Genomic DNA, 20,019 nt, shown 5'->3' with positions numbered 1-20,019 from the left:
TAGAAATCGACGTGTCAGAGCTTTTTTTAAAAATCTCACTTTCTATATTAAAAAACGGCTCTGTTAAGTTTTCGTTGTTACACACTGTATATGTTGGCTATAACTTACCTAAAGAATTCGTCTTTCAGTTGGAAATAGCAGTTTCGTAGCCAGCATCCTAGTTCGTTCTATCTTCCAGGTCCGAAGACAAAGAAAGACCTGTTCCCCTTCAACTGCCATACATGAGTATGAGTTAGTCTCGAAATATTGTGTGGCATTCTGGAGCAATTCTGGAGCTCTTTGATGATGCTGTTTTTCCGCAAAAGGATGCCAGAAAAAAATTACATTTCCATCGATGTGTCACATTCAGTACCTAATTCACCTGTTCGAATCATCGGGGTGATGGTCACCAAAAGGCTGGGAAGGAGGTATGATAGTTGAGATCTCCCACCCCAATCACGAATTGACCTGCTTTTACATTATTATCAACAAAGTTGTCGAAAAAATATCTGATCTGTTCCGTTTTCAGTGCTGCAAACTATGTATCAGCCATTGCATATGAAAAATTGAAAAATGCTTTTTCCATTTTCAGACCCAAATGGAAAGCTTCAGTCAAAACCTCAATATCCGGAATGCAACTACATTCGTTTCCTTTGCCATCATCGGGACCTCTACTCGTATACATGTCCAATATTCTCAATGGATTCCTCGATACTGAAACACCTTTCTCGCTAACAAACTACCAACGGTTGGCAGAGGCACTGAAGTTTGGTTATGGAGCCCGAACGAATCTAGGTGATGACGATTTTGTTGACGTGGAAGGGGTGAGTATAGTCTGTTCATATCACTCCCAAAAATTGAAAATAAATTCTTTGATAATGATACTGTGAATATCTATAAATTATCAGATCATTGGTGAATAATAATACGGAAGTTTGATTATTTCATAACCTATTGTTTTTCACATCGAAACGAGCGTTCAAGAAGAGAAACATGATATATTTTTGAATAAAATAATCAATCATCCCAAAAATATGTGAAGACCACGTTGACCTCAAATTGGAAAGAATAAAGTTTTGAAAAAGACAAATTTTTTGAAAAAATGGTTTCGGCTTTCTACTTATCCACATCTATAAAAAAAGTGGGGATCTTCCAACGAAAGGAAAAAAGCACAAAGTTCCAGATTGAACTCTTGACGAAGATGAAAGTTCATGTTATTTTAATAGAATTCATGGAAATCATACAAAGAATAATACATTCAATGAAATACCACTTCAGTGGATACTGTGGAACCTCTATTGCATATTGTAGTTTTTGATTATCCCTTGAATAAAAAATAACGCTGACCGCCGCTGGTCGTCGTAAATTGATTGTGACTTGGCCAAGATCTCGCTCAACTCGACATCAGCTCCGCGAATGATCTGAATGCCCGATCTGCTTCAAGACACTTCGATTACCTTATATCAGTCTTTTTCAAAGTGGACGATAAAGGGGGACACCCTTGTGAGCGCTGGAGGCCTATAGGGGGGCAGTAAAGAGTACGGAGAACATTGGGGGGCGTTGAAGCGGTTCAGGGGGGCGATGGCTGATTTAAAAATGTTTTTTTGCTTTCAACACGAACTTTACGCTCCTTCACGCTTAACGCGCGTTTCCTCATGTTACGCCATCTAGGGGACTGGACAGTAACTATTTCCTGTCCGATAGTTGTGAAACTGTACCTCTCTCTGTGGTAGACATGGGCTCGTATCTGTTGTCGAGAAGTCGCGCCATCCTTCACAGAGAGTTGTCCTGAGCGTTAAATCTTCACTGAGCATTGGTGAACTCATTTATTCGTTGATTGACCCTCTCCGCAAGTCTGAGCATGACCTCTTTGCATCAGTGTTTCTCGTGAATGAGTTCCATAATGTCCCGAGGAAGAAGATCTTTGTAACTTCCAACTACAATCGATCCTGTGGACTTGTATCTTGCGATCTGTTTTTAATGAACGTTTCAGTTATTTCGTTCAGATTTCCGATGGTAATTTGACTCTGAAGTGTGGTGAGCCTGTTGAACTCGGACTTGAACTGACTACCTGTCCACTAATGATGATATACAACTGGAGCACTTCGACCGTAACTTTATCGCCTTTGATAATGTCTTCCGCAGTAGAAGACGGAACGTCAGTCATAAGAATCTGCAGAGCCTGGCCAACCCAAAAAACAGCTCTGACTCAGTTATCTTCGGCCGTGAAAGATTACACTTTTCCAAATGAATGTATGTTACAGATTTTGGCCAACATAACATCCGTAAAATATGCTGTTCAGACGAGGAAGAAGATATTCGACAACAGGACATCACAAGATCCGTCATACTATGGAGCTTTCACCGAAAACCATAACGATCATGGAACCGCCCACATATGCGTTGTGGCTCCGAATGGTGATGTAGTTTCGGTAACCAGCAGTATAAATTATATGTGAGTGCATAAAATCAATCATTTGAGAGCTTGTTGATACTTTCTTGATATAGCCTTAGACGTGATACTAATAATATTAAGCTGATGAACTCGGTTTAGTTTTCGACACTGAACGAGGTGACCACAACTCTGTCACCGATTTGGAACACGTTCAGCAAAAAGCTCATATAAAAACAGCAGAGATTACCTCAATACTGCGGAAATACAAGGATAAGCCAATGCATGAGGTTTTCTTCAATAACCTTGTAAACTTTGGCATATCAAAGCACCTGACCCTCGCTTTCCTCAGGTCAAGTGGACTGAAGTCGGAAACTGAGGGGTTCATCATGACTTGCCAGGATGTGTTCAACACCTCAGTCTACCGCAGTTGCGTGGTGGGTATAAAGATTCGTGACACAAGGTGTAGGGTCTGCAGCGAGGCGCCCGAGACCCTAATAATCACCATGTCCAGCATACGCGGTCTCGACCTATATCCATCGACATAACGCGGCCCTAAGAGTGCCATCTACGGCACTCTTACGGTATTGACGAGACACCGGTGTTGCCCTACGCTCCGGGAGACATTGAATCCGTTGTGGGAAACCGGAAGTGCCGAATTTATTGGAACTATTCGTTCCCCACCCTCAGGCTCATACAAGCTCATACAAGATGATATTTGTCGTGGAGTTTTCATCTCCTGGCGAGATTAATATCGTCCGAAAAGAGAAGGAGAAACGAAACAAATATCGAGATTTTCACTTCGAACTCCGCAGACTCTATACATACCATTCTCTCAAGATGGTTGTTCTTGGTTGTTCTGATTATTGAAGTCCTTGGTGGAATGTTGCTTTATTATCCACCGAATGTTGCTCCCTGGTGTGGGGAGTGGTCGCTGGTGGAACAGGCTGGCGTGCCCTTCCGAATGTATCTGGGCTTCGGGGGATAGGGCCTGATCAGCGCATACTTCGTTTAAGAAAATAATAATTATAAATATAATATCCTCCTCCTCAAAAGAGGACGATGCGGGGACTACGGAGAGGATGTGCAGCTCGCAGATGGAAGCATCCTACATCGTTTGGATGCCGGAGAGACGTATACTTACCTAGGGGTGGAACAACGCCACTCACATGAGATAACGGCAGTGAAGAACTCTCTCCGCTGCAAGTATCAGTACAAACTTCAATAGATCTGGTCATCGTAACTGTCGGGGAAGAACAAGTTGTTGTAACAAATATGCTTGCCGTTCCAATTTTACTCTACTCGTTTGGAGTAGTGAAGTGGACTCGGGAGGATCTGTATCAACTCGACGTAAAGACCCGAAAATAATGCAATTCTATAAGAATTTGCATCCCATATCGTCCGTTCCACGGTTGAACTTCCCTCGACAAGAGGGGGGCCGTGGAAATTCGAGTTTGGAGTGTCTACATGACAGAATGGTACTGGATATAGCGTGTTGAGTCGTCAGTAGTTCAGATCCCCTTGTCTGCATGGTCCATGACCAGCCACTCGTGCTAGCGAAAAATTGGGATACAGTTCCAAACTACGAGGGCCTTCAAACCCGAATGAAGGTAGTAACATTGAAAATCCCCAAGAGTTTTTCACCTACCTGTGATCAAATAATGATTGTTTATTATGAGAATTCGCTTCTCAACGAATAATATATATTGAAGTTGCAACATGTTTGGAGAAACCAAACCGTCCTGCTATACAATTTCATTCATAACACCATTTTTTCGCATCATTCGTTGGAGATAACAGAGTTGATCTCACTCCCTGCATAAAGTATTAGTTGAAGCTTTGAAGCTTTTATTTCTGAATGAATGATGCTGAATTCATTTTCCATAGAAATTTCAAGATATCAAATCACGATATTCTCTCCGCTTTCCTTGAGTTCCACAGCGCAATCTTACGGCAATAGGCCTCCCAAATACAACTTGCATACTAAATTTGGATTCTTTTTGGATAAATCGCAACCAGCACTCAGTGGAACATTATTAAATATGTAGCTTTCTTTCTATATGATTTCTTAAATTTCTGGAGTATAACCCATCATCACTGATTTTCAAAAAAGTGAATAATTTGATTGTTCTGCTTCATTTTATAGTATAATTATTACTGTTCATTATCATATACATCATTCTCTATGATTCGCGAAAAATTTGCATTCAACGAAAGTATTTTTGTTAACAGATTTGGAGCAAAATTCATGTCGGAAAGCACAGGTATCATCCTGAATGATTCTATGGATGATTTTTCAATCCCGGGTGAGCCAAATATATTTGGTTTACCACCTTCCCCTACAAATTACATAGAACCTGGTAAACGGCCAATGTCATCCATGTGTCCTTCAATTATTTTAGATAATGGCAACGTATTCATGGTTATTGGTGGTGCAGGTGGTAGCAGAATTACATCCAATGTCCTTCAGGTGAGTTGATTCTTCAACTACTAGAAGTATTTTACCAATATATTGTTCTAATATGTCCTTGAGCTATCTCAGCAATTTGGTTTGTATCTTCTCAATCGTCGCAAAACGCCGTCATTTCATGGGTTCTTGGAAACAGAAAAAAGTCGTAGAGGGCTGAATCTGGTGAATACGGTGGCTAATGCATGATCACGGTGTTGTTTTTGGCCGAAAATTACGAACAAGCAACACCTCGACACGTGTTTCGATCACTAAGTGGTCATCTCCAAGAGAAAGATCTTCCTCTTGAAGATGATAACTTGATGACTGAAACACCATCTTCAAGAAGAAGATTCAACCTCCCTCTTGAAGATGATCACTTGGTATTTGGAACACGGGTCGGGGTGGTAAAATAACGGTTTCGTGTTGGTGATAAAAACTCCAGTAATATTCATTATTACACCAAAGGTTCCAAACAGTGTATCACAAGTACAATACCGGAGTTTTCTCCGTATTGCTTCTCTTAGGCGGAATATAACTTCAAAGTTCGACTCGTTGTAAAGAAACCAAACGTGAATACCTCATTTTCATTTAATAATTTTGGGACAATATTTCAGGTTATCATCAATCGCCTATTCTATCGTTTTGGTTTGATACGAGCGTCAAATGAGGAGAGGATCCATCACCAGCTTTTTCCAATGATTCTTCAACTAGAAAACGAATTTCTACAAAAAGTGAGTTTTTTCATTTTTCTTCTGTTATTCATATATGTACAATATACATATTTTCAATCAATCAATAATTATTGACCCCAAGAAACATAAATGTTCATAAGAGAGAACTTGACTGAGTTCATAAAACTCAAATATCACTCTAGATTGCCTATTATCTAGTCAGAAGGCAGAACTTCTTTCACCAGTTATGTTCTTCATTCGACTATGTTTTAATGTTATGATTCCCAAATAGACACTGGCTAACTCTTATTCATATGATATTGCCAGATATGAATTCCCAAACAATCACACAATATTTCGATCTACAAAATGTTCGACAAAGAATCCTTTCATTAATGTACGACATCACATGTCCGCGATGGTTGGTTATTCTTGATTACCTATAGAAGTAATCATAGAATCACAAGAATGCTGTGTACGAAAATGTTTTGTATCTCCCTGTATCTGCAGAGTATGGCGGGTGAGTGTTGGCCCACAGCAATTAGGCCACATGTGACCCATTGTACATCCTCCCAAGAAGTTGTCCTCCTAGGTCATCGTCCATCCTGTCCTTTCCAGGAAGGTGGACAGGTCTCTCGGAGACATCTCCTTCATATCGGCAGGTGCAGGACAAGACTTACCAAACACACACTCTCTTATCAACGATAACTACAGACATTCGAATATGACATGCCTGACAGTTTCATGTCCCTGTTCACACATCCTGCATAGAGGTGTGTCCACCAGCCCCGTATTTCCTTAGTTGACGGTGGCAAGTCAGAAATCCTACTGTTGAGCGTAGATTTTTCCTGGTCATCGCCAGATATTTTTTCGGCGCCAGCTTCCCAGGGTCGCCCAAGGTGATCCTGCCAAGATTGCATCCTTTGATTCCTCTTTAGGGATTGAGCATGGGTTCAACGTTCGGCTAGTTCCGCAATTGTCGAAGTCACTAGGCCGTAGGTGCCACTGTGTCCTAAAATTTTTAGTCCAGCCGCTTCCTTGGCTGAAGAGTCAGCAATACGATTACCTTTACTCCTGTCGTACCCTTCAATCCATCTCAGGATGATGTTATTATCCACCGAGGCTTTGGCTAGATCCTAGTGACACTCTAGTACTAGCCTTGAGGTAACACGTTGTTTGTTCAAGGCTTGTCTACAATAGGGATTGTCTGCTATCAGTGCAGATTGTTATGTTTTTGCCAGAAATTACTTTCCTGGTTATTTCTTTTGTGACGGTTGAGATCCCAGCCAGTTATGTTTGAACCACTCTGGTATTTTTCCCTTTCCCCACCTCATCTATAGGCTTAGTGATCTGGAGTACACTCCACATCCTGAGCCTTCTTTGATTTTTGAGTCGTCTGTATATATGCGTATTGCATTTGTAGCATCTAACTCTATGTTATGTTTCGTCTGTATTTTGTAGGGTTTATTAATCACAAACCTGAGTTCAATTGCATCACTGGTTGCCTGCAGCAGAGGTGGCGCAGTGAGTGCTTGTCGCCATAGGCTCAGCCTCAATTGACCCATTCCTACTTCGAGGTTTACACCAGCCGTGTGCAATCGTAACATGGCCATCAACGCAACCTCCTTAACGTACAGGTCCAGAGGGGTCAGAACAGTAATTAATTCCATTGCCGCGGTTGGTGTTGTTCTCATGGCTCCTGTGATGTTTAAACAGGCCAATCGCTGTATTTGATATCATTTTTGGATGGTCGTTGCATCTAGAAGTTTTGGTCCCCATGCAGTGACTCCGTACGTTAACATAGGTCTTATTATTGCAGTGTAGATTCAGGAGACCACACCAGGTGAAAGACCCCATGCGCGTCCCACTGTCATCCGACATTGCTCATAAGCCACATATGCTCTTTTTGCTGTACTCTGTAGGTAGGAGTTCCATATTGGGAAGGCCTATTGAAAAAAGCAACAAGCACGTTTCCATCAAAGTATCATGAATTTCTAACAATGTTATCGAGGCCAATACAATGAAAATACGATGGGAGACTGTATTTCGGGTTTATTGAGAGAAAGTACTCGCGAGTATGAAAGAAAAAGTAATACCGTGCATTTGGAAATCATTTTTTTCAACTTTCTTGTATGCTAATAGGGTAATGAAAATCAATAAAAATAATGTGCATTCATTTTTGTTTCACTATAAAATAAATATCAAAATCACATATTTACAAAAATATAATTCCATATTTCAATGAAAAAGTAACGTTTTGTACTAACCAGTGTCATGAAAATGGTATTGATACTCATCATCAATATTCATAGATGAATTATGAAATACAAACTTCCGTCGACTTGGGAGTTCCTTATTTTGGCAAGAAAGTGAAAAATACTGAATTCATTATTTAATACGAAGTCATATTTCAGTCACTGGTTTGGAAAATATAAATTTTTCGTGAGTGATAATAACACTGTTAATTATTTAAACACCTCTGTTTCCAATTGTTGTTTTCATTATAAAATCAAGCATGTTGAAAGAAACCTTTGAGTAGACTTCAATAATTTACCTATACACGGGTATTCACAAGTCATTCCAAATCCATTATCGGTGATTTTATTACCACGTATCATTAAAAAAACATTTTTGTTTTTTTTTTCAGAAACCTGATATTGTTGATGGTTTGCGAGAAATAGGTCACAAATTGACATTCTCAGATCCGGATGGATTTGCAGCAGTAACTTGCATTTCCAGAGATAATGGAGAAAGACTTCTTGGTGTGACAGACAAAAGAAGAGGTGGATCAGTAGCTAATTTATATTGAATATATCAAGTTGTAAAATGATCAGATCATTTCATAGAAGGAAATGGAATAAAGCATAATGAAAATTTGTAGTTTTTCACTTGTTTATCATTTTTGTTCATAAAAATCCATGGCGCCACTCAAAACTCTTCTTTCTTCATGTCTTAATTTATAAATGTGGAAGCATCACCAAACTGACTGGAATTTCGAAAGGTGTTCTCCAAAATAGAAAACTTGTGTCCACTTCAACCGTCCTTGTAGGTCTTACCATTTCCGAAATAGCAATAGTGGGAACAGCTGAAAAACGACATGTAGAGTTTTCAACGAGAACTCGAATAAAAACATGAATTCGGAAAGTGACAACGCCTATGTTCATCACCATATCTTTAAATATTTGAAAAGCTTCAACAACTTGAGCGATCAACAATATGACTTTTGGAAACAAAGATCAACAGGCAACCTTATATAGAATGTCACTCATATTTCGAATAACCCAAACGAAAAACGTAGACAGTCAAGAGCTGTTGCGCTTGATATCTCTAACTGTTGAAATAATTACTACTAGGTTACCGGAAGCATTCCTGGCGAATTAACATTTGATTAACATTTCATTTGATAACATTGAGTTGAAGGTAGTTGACAATGTCTCATGTTGAATTTCATTTGTTCGGATTTCCATCGCCCGATCTATACCTATACATATACTCTATACACTAATAGAAATATGAGAATGGATGTATGTATGTTCGTGGCTCTTTCACGCCAAAACGACTGAACGGATTAAGATGAAAATTCACATCAATATAGCTTATACGTCAGAGTAATACCCAGGCTCTAGTATATCCATTTTCAATTGGAACGGCAATAAAATTAAGAGTACAGTCATAAACATTACTTGCCTGTGCTAAACATGCTATCCAATGTTGTTGGGGAATAGAGGCTTGACTAAATGGACTGGCTGGATAAAAATGTTTTTGTCCGTTTCACAATATTTCTCTATCAGTGCCGTTTGTTCGTGGGGTTAGGTGAGGTAGTGAGTGTTTTTGCACACCAATTTTTGAAAACTTTTTCTAGAGATCAATTACCCTAACACCAAACTGCACTCGACGCGCGTTTCGCTAACAAGGTAAGCATCTTTAGGGGAAGCAAATTGATACTGAATCTAAAGACAAGGGCTAGCTGTTTTCTGGTCCGATGTGGGCTTAGTTTGTTAAATGATGATTATCCTAATTGATTTTTCGGTAATTAACTAGTGGAACCACTACCTGCAAATTGATTTGTCAATAATAGATTGAAAAGCGGATGTGGACTTTGTTTGTTAAATGATGATTATCCTAATAGATTTTTCGGTTATTAACTAGTGGAACCACTACCTGAAAATTGATTTGTCGACAATAGATTTGCAGGTAGTGGTCCCACTAGTTAATTACCGAAGAATCAATTAGGATAGTCATCATTTAACAAACAAAGTCTACATCGGACCAAAAAACTTCAAGTATAAGAAACAGCTAACCCTTGTCTTCAGATTCAGTATCAATTTGCTTCTCCTGAAGATGCTAACCTTGTTAGCGAAACGCGCGTCGAGTGCAAAAATATCAGTTTGGTGTTAGGGTAATTGATCTCTAGAAAAATTTTTCAACTTTTACATTAAAGTTTCCAATCTCATCGTTTTAACCGATTTTTGTGAAAATCTTAGTGTTTTTGGGTACTTTCATCAATAGGGCTTTTTGGAGACCTTTTGAAACAAATAATAACATTACGTGTGAGGAATCTGTGTCAATCGACAGGAATCCGGAATTTGAAAATGAGGTCTTACATGTTCAAGTTCAGCGAGTAATTTTATATATTCATGAATGCTTGAAGAAGGAAAACTATCATACTTCACAGAATGCTATTGTGGATAGAATATGCGAGTTAACGAAACTATCTCGTTCGATAGTTCTTCGAGTCATTAAAATAGGGGATGTCATTGACCATGCAATGAAACGAACACAAAGGAATAAAAAATTCGCAAACGTTGATGGTGCTACAAAAGATGTGATTCGGCGAACAATTTATGGTATATACCAAAAAAATTAAATCTTGGAAATGATTTGGTATAAATTACTCGACTATCCCGATTACAATTACAAATATTCAGAAACTCTACGAGGTGTCTTATTGTCTTGTGGTTTCAAATATAAAAAATTGAACAATCGGATGGTCATAATGGAATCGACACGCATTGTTCAACTCCGACAAGAATATTTGAGGCGAATGAAAAACTACCGAGAATCCAGCAGACATATAATCTACCTCGACGGAACTTGATTTGACACCCATGATGTGGTCAAATATGGCTGGATAGACAAAACTGAGTATTGTGCTTTGAACACACCTTCTTCAAGGGGAAAACGTGTTATAATTTTGCATGCCGGGAATGAAAGTGGTTTCGTGACTAACGCTTTGCTTCTGTCGGCCAAAAATATAAAAGATTCGTCTGCTGAATACCACGAAATGGTTTGGGCCACAATGAAAGAAAGCTTACGACAATGTAATCAGTCACCGACTTCGAATGCTGTAGTGCTTGACAATATAAGACAAGTGGTAAATGAAGTAAATATTAGTGATGTGTGGAGAAACTGTGTGTCCCACGTTACAGAAGGAGAGAACAAATATTATGTGCAAAGTTCCATAAATCCGATCGTTACTCAACCCGATGATGATTCCACCTCATCCGATTATAGCGAAAAAGAATTTTGATTTTTCTAGCAATTTTGTTGGCCTCAATTATTTTGTAAATATATCTTTGACGAGAATTCGGTCTGATTATTTGTGTTTTCATTGTATTTTAGAGTTTTCGACTCGGAAATCAACTACCCATATTTACCCATGGTGGTTGAGATAACTTTTTCATGGGGTGATCAATTGCTATGATTGTAAGAATAAGTAACTGAAAAACTACCACTGAAAAATAATATGCCGACGCCTATGACGAGGCGGGAATTCCTCATCTGTGCTGTTCCAATTGGTTTTGGAAATACTTTACAATCAACAGAGGTTTTGAGTAAGTCAAAAAAGTTCTTGTTCCTGAGAGGTATCTTGGCGTGCACTGCCTATACCGATGGAGTTACATGCAGATAATTTACCGTAATGTTTGAAAATAATTTGAGACGTTTAGAAATATCCTGGAACATCCCAGATCGTGAACAAGGAAGTTGAACGATTTGGAAGCCCTCTATGCCACATCTATGAAATAGGGTTGTATGAGGTTGAAAAAACATTCGGGGGTATTTTCAACATTTCATAACATATCAAAATATTGTACAATAATTCGGAAGAGCGTGGAACATTCTGTTGAGCGGACAAGAAAGATATATGATGACCAATATCCTTCACAGTAAAATTGATATTGTGGGTAAAATGTATATAGTGGGACGGTAGCCTTGTGGGTTGACGTTGGTGGGTTGCTTCACTTACTCAATCGTCTGTTGTGTGCTCCGGTGGTTCGAACCGCAAGGCCGGACTATCGTTTTCCACTTCCTATCATCGAACCATTGTTAAGAATCGCACGTTAAAACGTGATACCTAGTTAGTTCTTAGCTCGGACAAGTTTCGAAAGTTGTCATTCGTAGGGGGACGACAGCTGGGTAACGGAAAACAGATTTCAACAGATTTTTCAGAGTAAGAACCATGCCTAGGTGGCTTTTATACTGGGTACAGAGCTATGACCATCAGTGAGTCATATTTTGTAAGGATTCATATCCTGAAAGGTATAGCCGCATTTTTGCTAGGTTTCTATTGAAGGGCATCATTATTAGTAACCAGCTGATGCAGCAAAGGAATAGTGATGATTTCTGTTTTCCTGGACAAATTATTTCACTCTTTATGCACTAAAAATTCTCAGAGTTAAGTGGCGAAACAAAGTTTTTACGTTCAGATAAGCAGTATTCTCTAATTACAGTGGAATAATCTAACTTATAAATACTCACAAATGGAGAACTGCCCTTCGAATGGTAATGTTACCTGCTTTCTTTATCAAGAATATTCAAACAGAATAGTTCGAATTGAAGCTTCTCCGTTTCCAAATTCATTATTCTCACCGTCGAATTGAATAATTCAGGTTTCTGTCAACTCTGGAGTATTTTCATATTCCTTATCAATGTCCAAAGTCCATTCAGTATAACACAATTTGAAGAAGAGAACCAGAAATTGAAATCTAATTTCATGGACGTTTTTTTTATCCTTTTGAAAAACTTTCTCAGGAAGTTCACTACACAAGTATCCAAATGAAGAAGTCCTTGAAAAGTACTGAGTTGAACCTCAAAACAATGAGCAGCCACAGTCCGTCGCATATTTCTGATATGTATCGCTCTTGGTGGAATCAAATATACCAAGTCACCAAGATTGACTCTTTTCTGGATGGGATCCAGCAAATTCAGGGTATGTTTGGGCGCGAAGCTCCATGCATGAGAACAATACTTCAAATCATCGATGTTTTCTGGTTCGGAACAGTGTTCCAAGCTTCTGAGAAGCAGACTTCGCAATTCCAGCGACATTATTGTGCCAAACAAGAAAATTAAACACTTCAACAGGAGATTAACAGTTCAAGAGGAAGATTGAACAGTTCAATCTTCCTCTTGAAGATTATCAACAAGTTGGTTTTTAGCCTTTTCAAACTGTTCAGAGGATAGTTAGAAAATATGGAACAACAAAAGATTTTCCGCTGATGTCTTGAATTTCAAAAGTTGGCCACAGAAAATAAGTGTTTCAAGTGCCCAGTTTGAAACCGTAGAAACTAGACACTGATAGCTCAGTGGGACAGATGGGTTGGTACGTTAAGCTTAGTGAGAAGACTAAGTTCAAACAAGGATAACTAATTAGGGAAAGGGGGGCATAAAGGGGACGTTGAGGGAAATAAACAATTAAAAATTATTAAATATATTTATTAATTGAAACTAATCACAACCCTTTGGTAACACATTAGAGAATCATTTGGCAATGAATTTGGTGATGAAAACAATCAACATTTTTTTTATTTTAATTTTACGAAACCGTAGTGAAAACCCCATCATGCCCCAGGGTAGGGGTAGTATGGGGTACCAATTTGGGGCAGTACGGGGTACATAGTTATTTTGTCTCACAAAATATGCAGATGTGGATTTCTTCTTCATTGTCGTCATCTACACCTGCAAAGGCTGTATGTGCCCAACATCCACAAAAATGACAGGCCACCCAACCTTCCGAAGACTTCAAATAATTATGATTAAGGTCCATGCAATAAATGCATAAAGCGTCCTTATCTATATTTTCAACGTCGGAGTGAACTTTTTTGATCTTTTGTTCCTTTAAGCCTTTTTTCAACCCTTCTTTTAGATTTGAACATTTCTTCGTCCGTCGAAGTCGTTCTCTTTCTTCAAGTTCGTTTTTGTAGGGTGTTGAAGTAAGAATAACAGTTTTTCCTCTGCGATAATTTTTTCTCGATTGGTTTCTTTGTTGCACTGCTGGAATTGCGAGAATATCTTTAGGAGAAGCATTTTCAAAAGTCGTTGTTGAATCACGACAAACTTTACGGATCGAAGATCGGATTAGGCTATCATCTTGTCGTGATAGTCCAGGCTGAGGCTCTGATAGAAGTTCCTTGTGAAGACTGTGAAATAGGAGATCTTTTGAGGGGTGGGGTCATAGCAGGAAAAAGTGATGCAGGGGGATTTCAAGGAAAGGCGATTGTTGTTGCTGATCTTCATCAGTTGCAGGAGCTATTTCGGGCTCGTCATTTACCAATGGAACATTTGTTGTTGATGCAGCTAAAAAATCAGAATCTGAAAAGTTGTTTTGATTGAATTGCCCTATTCCACATTTTTTGAACGCATTGATAGCTGTAGATATTGTTGCAGCTTGAATATAAGCATCAGCAAATATTTCGCTGATCTAAAAAGTTGTTATTACACGCCCCAGGTGCAACCTTAACCAGTTAGTGCAAGCATGGTCATAATATACACTCAATGATTTCATGAAGCCAACATCTAAGGGTTGCAGCCTATGAGTGCAGTGCGGGGGAAAGCAAAGCATTATGACACCATTCTTGCGTGCATGTTCAATTACTTCTTTGTTTTGCGTATGTGTAACATGACCATCTGAAAGAAGTGAGACTGGTGTAGCTAATGATGCTCCTGAAAAGGTGACGAATCGTTAGAAGCATGTCATAAAGGTCTCAGTTGTCATCCAGCCTCGAACATTGCATTCTGCTGTCGTTCCTGGAGGAGCTCGATCCAATAACTCCTGCTTCATTCTTTGTCGAGGAAATACTAACATGGGAGGCATATATGTTCCAGCTGCATTAAAACATATATCAACCGTAATCGTTTGTTCTCGTTCTGCTGATGAAAGCGATCCTACCTGTTTTCTTCCCTTTCCTGCAATAATTTTGCTCTTTGTTTTAGACACACATGATATTCCAGTCTCATCGCAATTGTGTATTCTGTTTGGCGTCAGATTTTATTTGTCATATACTTCCCCAAGCAAAGAATAGAACTTATCCACAGCCATTTTGTTGAACCTTATAGTTCGTGCTTCTGGTTTTCGGATGGATAACTCCGGGTGACGCTTCAAATATCATTTCATCCAATCTACGCCAGCTATCTCTTTATCGCGGTGCCTTACCATTTTTTTCCGCCAACTGTTACGCTAGTTTTCGTAGAACGACGGTGGTCAAACCAAACAAACGTTTTTCCATTTCTTCAATAAACCTCACGAGCTCATCTTCCTCTTGTTTCGAAGATACTGGCTTAAAATTACCTAGAGTTGAGTTAAGAGAGAGCACACTCTTCTTTATTTTGGCCATGTGACATTCCAAAGTGGTCTGTGAAACACCGTATAGCTGGGCTGCTCTTCTGTAGCCTGCTGATTTGCTTAAAACGGCATTGATTGCATGTTTCATGCTTTCTATTGACCAACTGCCTCTCGAGATTTTCTTTTTATACGTTCTCACCATTTTTAAGCCTGAAACAAGATAAGACTTATGATCAAATGAGCAAAGCATTTTTTTAGATCAAAGAGGCATAATGGGAACAGCAGTTAAGGGGCACTACAACACTACAAAAATGTACAGTGATCAACTAAACACTTACCTGGTTACGTTTATTTTCGTAAGAACACCAAATCAGATGAAAACACGTCGAAAAATGTTTTTTGTCGTAAGAAACAAAAGCATGCAGTCTGCTCGTGCGTCACTCGCGGACTGAACGCTGATTAAAAATGGTCGCCTGTTAGTGAAAACAAAACGCGGTTACTTGTATGTATGGGTGGCCCCATCGTGCCTCGCGTCCCCGTTATGCCCCCCCCCCCTTCCCCTGTGTTTGATCATCTCAAAAATATCAAGTGACAATCACTATTTCACTTGAAATTTCCCAATATTATACAAATACATGAATATCAAAAAGGCAACCAAAACTAATAAAATCTTATATTGGTAAACAGTAACTTCAACTTCAAAATGATTAATTACTGACCAAAATCACCTATTTGTATCAGTTAACTACCTGAATAACATAGATCTAATCAATAAAACTAAATGTGACATAATGAAGATAATTATACAGCGGTGCACTTTGGTTTTCAATGAACTGGTCTATATTCGGTTCTATATTCAATGATGATATTGTGATGATGTAAATTGGATGAAAGGTGACTACTATACTATTAGATGGATATGAATACTCATAACAATTGACTGGATTGAATTCTTGGTGGTATTCTTCAATACATATGGTTTTATGGAACGGACTCACCGGAATTGATGAAATATGCTCTCAGCCATATGATGTAGTCAGGTTAACATGCGAGAAAAATATATTCTCAGCTCAAAGGACTCCTCAGGTTTGTATATAGGGCAACAGTGGTATCTATAACGAAACAGTTCTGTTGGTGCCTCCTCAGCTGCGAAGCATAAGGAAAGTATACATTGGCCTTAGATGACGGAAACTGTAAGGACTCTAGATCTTCAGCATATGAAAGAAGCCTCATAGGTGGTTACTACTAAACCTCTGACTACGAACCCTATAGGAGATAGATCATTGCATTTTACTCCTTTTTTTTTAATTACAATTATACCGCATCAACCAGCTAGGTTATTAGCGGTGGAACAAACACAACAGTGAGTCTATATTCTTGATATCTAGGATACTGGAGTATTCATTTCCTAAGCCGGATATACGTCTTTCGTTTTGGTAGCTGGGACATTCCATGATAATATGCTCAACACTTAGATCAAAATTGCAGTTGAGGCATTGATTAAATGTAGGTGAGTATACCGGGTGTGGCCAATGCGTAGTCGGGTGAGAATGACTTGCTGTCTACGACTGAGAGGGCGGTAGTTGTTGATAACTAGGTTTGGATTGATATCCCTGAGTTTATTGGGGGTTAAGAAGCTCCACCGTTCCTTCCATCGTTTGAATATATGTTTTTTTATGTCGTTATATAGATCTTCGTGTAGAACCTGGGAGTTTTGATATGTTCCTGGATATGAAATGGAAGCTTTAGCTTCTGCGTCAGCGATTTCGTTGCCTTTAATGCCTGTGTGGGATGGTACCCAGACTATTTCCACTCTTTTTCTGTTGTTGGTTAGTTCTACAAGTTCTGTTTTGATTCGAAGAAGAATGGCATTTTTGGGGTATAGTTGTTGAAGTCCTTTTATTGAACTAAGCGAGTCCGTGAATATCACGGAGTTGCCTTCGGTTCTATTGCAGTGTGCTAGAGCAGTTTCAATGGCGTGTAGTTCAGCTGTGTAGATACTGGAAGCTGGAGGTAGGCGGTAAGTATAATTATTCGTGTTCGTTATAACTGCTGCACCAACCCCATCATTTGTTTTGGAGGCGTCTGTATATATGTGGTTAAAAGATTGGTATTTTGATGCGACTAACTCAGAGAATGATTTCTGTATAACAGCTGACGATGTACTATGTTTCGAAAGAGCGATCAATTGAGTATTGCACTTGGGAAGATCAATCGTCCAGGGAGGTGGAATTTGGATGTTTATAGGATATGTGTTACAGAAGTTGAATGAGGCAGTAGCTATTTTATTGATTTGGGCATATAGTGGTGTGGGTATGGCTTTGTTTTGTGGGAAAATGCGTGCGTATCGGTTTGAGAAGGTATTTCGATATGTAGGATTGTATGTATTGGCTAATATTCTGGCAGCATACTTCAATGTTAGGTATTGGCGACTGAGCTCGAGGGGTTGTTCTCCTGCTTCTACAAGTAGGCTTTTCTACCGGACTGCACCAGTCCGGTAGAAAGCCCCCATAGCAATTCTAATGGCTGTGTGATGAATGACGTCAATCACTTTCAGAACAGATTTCTCTACTGTTGAAAAGACTATGGATCCATAGTCTAGTTTGGATCGTACTAAGGCTCGATAAAGGTTCAACAAAATTGTATTTTCTGCCCTCCAGGAAGTATTGGAACCTTCATTGAATTGAGACCATTCGTGCAAGACCTTCTGAGGAAAGCCATATGATGATTCCACTTCATTTTGTTATCAAAAATCAAACCAAGAAATTTTATCCTATCAGTGAAGCTCAACTGCTCCCCGTTCAGAGTGAGGACTGGAATGCTGTCATCAGTTCGTTTTGAAAAGATCTTACCTTTAGATTTGCTCGAAGAAAAGCGAAATCCTGAGTATCGGGACCATGTTTGTAAGCTGTTTATTGCTTGCTGTAGAAGGTTGCATATTGTTTTGGTATTTTTTCCACTAACGTACAAGACTAGGTCATCTGCATAAAGGTTGGCCTTCACTGGCATTTTGATGTCTTTGAGAATGTTGTTCATAGCTACAAGAAACAGTGTAACACTAAGAGATGTTCATTGAGGGATGCCATTTTCTTGTACCTCCTTTTTCTTTAGTCAAAAAGATGTAATACCTGTGTTGTTGTGCGGGTTCTCTATGAGAATTAACAGTGCCAGCCACGTGACTTTCGGCCACTTTTGATCCATCAGAAGAGGCAGGATACCAATCCTAAAATAGGAGAACTTTTTCTCTCAATCCCAACACTAGTGGAAAATGAAATCTTAAACTATGTACAATGAGAAAAAGATATGGTAGTCGGAAAGGTCTTTGTCCGTCCATACACGGACCACATATTTGCAGTTAAAGCAACCACAACATTGTGGCCACGTTGACTGCACTTCGCGGTTGACCCAACCACATTTTTGTGGTCGACTTGCGGTCATATAAACCGCACTTGCAGTTGAGGCAACTGACATCAAAAATTGAATGCTGTGAGACCATTATGTACGCGGTTGGGTACGACTGCAAGTTTGTGGTTAGTGTACGGCGGATGCCGCGATGACATCTCGGCGGAGATCAGCAGCAAGTTGACTGCAGAAGCCTGATTTGACTTTCGTGAACGCCTGTGTACGTGTAGTACAGTATTTCTTATGAGCGGCTTGAGTTCGCTGGAACGCCACTGCAATTGTGTGGTCGATCCGACCGTAAAATGTGGCTAGAGTACGGGCGCTCTTAGTGGGCAGCACCGATATCTCACCGGAAGATCCTCTTTTTTGCATACTCCACCACACAGCATAAATCACAGATCACGTTCTATATGGCGGGAGCTATACGAACATACACTCAGTATATGATGGTAAACATCCCAGAATGATGAAAACATCACGCAATATCGATGTGATATGATAATTATTGGATTTCTAACAGAAGTTTATTTCAAATAACTAATGACAGTTCGAAATCGTTGTTTTGATTTGAAACATTCTTTGAATTTTGGGCACAACATAGCATGAGGAAGAAGTATCGCACCAAGAGGATAATTTTAGCGACCTTGACATACATATACCTCACCTGATATCAGTATAACAAAACAAAAAAAAAATTGACAACATTGAACATCAATAATGCATTTCACTTGTTCGGACTTCCATTGTCTAATATATAAAATGATTTGAAATCCCTGAAACACCTAAAAAAAGAAGAATTAAAAAAAAATAGCTGAAAATAACAATTATATTAAGTAAAAAAACCTGAAATGAAATAATAGTGAAATAAAATACAAGTAAAAATAGAACAATTGAACAAAAAACAAAAATGAAGAAATAAAAATAAAAAGTTGAGAGATTTCAAGCCAAGTTAGTTCACGACGTTTCTATTGTTAGTATCTACAATCATCTTCGAGTGATGACGATTGTGAAGACAATTGTAGATACTAACAATCGAAACATGGTGAACTAACTTGGCTTGAAATCTCAACTTTTTATTTTCATTTGTCATTTTCAATTCTTCATTTTTATTTTTTGTTCAATTGTTCTATTTTCACTTGTATTTTATTTCACTATTATTTCGTTTCAGGTTTTTTTGCAGCTATTCGTTTTTAATTCTTCTTTTTTTATTATTTCAGGGATTTCTAATCATTTTATTCATTAGACAATGGAAGTCCGAACTAGTGAAATTCATCATGAAGCATTGTCAATCACCTTCAAACAAACATCAATGATGAATGGCCCAATGAAACAAATCACTAAAGTACGTAGTCGCCGCGGTACTATCCAAAATTGTATTTTCTTGCAAAATTTTACTAACGTCGAGAACAAAGTGTATTATGGTGTTGGGAAAAAACTCCAGTAATGAAGATTATAATGTGAAACACCTGCTTTTGTTGGGGAATAAAATAAGTGAGGTATGTAAAACATTATTATATCATATTATATTATATTATATTATATTATATTATATTATATTATATTATAT

At 38.7% G+C, this 20,019-nt stretch overlaps 2 protein-coding genes across 3 annotated transcripts in view; one reads left to right on the top strand and one right to left on the bottom strand.

The window, feature by feature from the left end:
- Positions 1-8,367, top strand: part of LOC111513795 (scoloptoxin SSD14) — a 79,002-nt gene extending 70,635 nt beyond the window's left edge. The window contains exons 7-11 of the mRNA XM_074176157.1: positions 572-803; positions 2,244-2,434; positions 4,604-4,841; positions 5,435-5,551; positions 8,139-8,367. Of these exons, the coding sequence (XP_074032258.1) occupies positions 572-803; positions 2,244-2,434; positions 4,604-4,841; positions 5,435-5,551; positions 8,139-8,300 (940 nt within the window). The 3' untranslated portion in view covers positions 8,301-8,367. The remainder of the gene's footprint in view (positions 1-571; positions 804-2,243; positions 2,435-4,603; positions 4,842-5,434; positions 5,552-8,138) is intronic.
- Ten-a (Teneurin-a transmembrane protein) overlaps positions 1-20,019 on the bottom strand; it is a 928,723-nt gene that overhangs the window by 855,063 nt on the left and 53,641 nt on the right. The gene's annotated exons all lie outside the window — the stretch shown is intronic.

This window comes from Leptinotarsa decemlineata, unplaced genomic scaffold, assembly GCF_025532065.1.
Source record: "Leptinotarsa decemlineata unplaced genomic scaffold, Ldec_3_MD MMD2_tig00001621_RagTag_RagTag, whole genome shotgun sequence".
In the NCBI taxonomy this organism is placed as follows: Eukaryota; Metazoa; Arthropoda; class Insecta; order Coleoptera; family Chrysomelidae; genus Leptinotarsa; species Leptinotarsa decemlineata.
The sequence above is the reverse complement of the archived record's forward strand: the minus strand, read 5'-3'. Positions and strand labels throughout refer to the sequence as shown.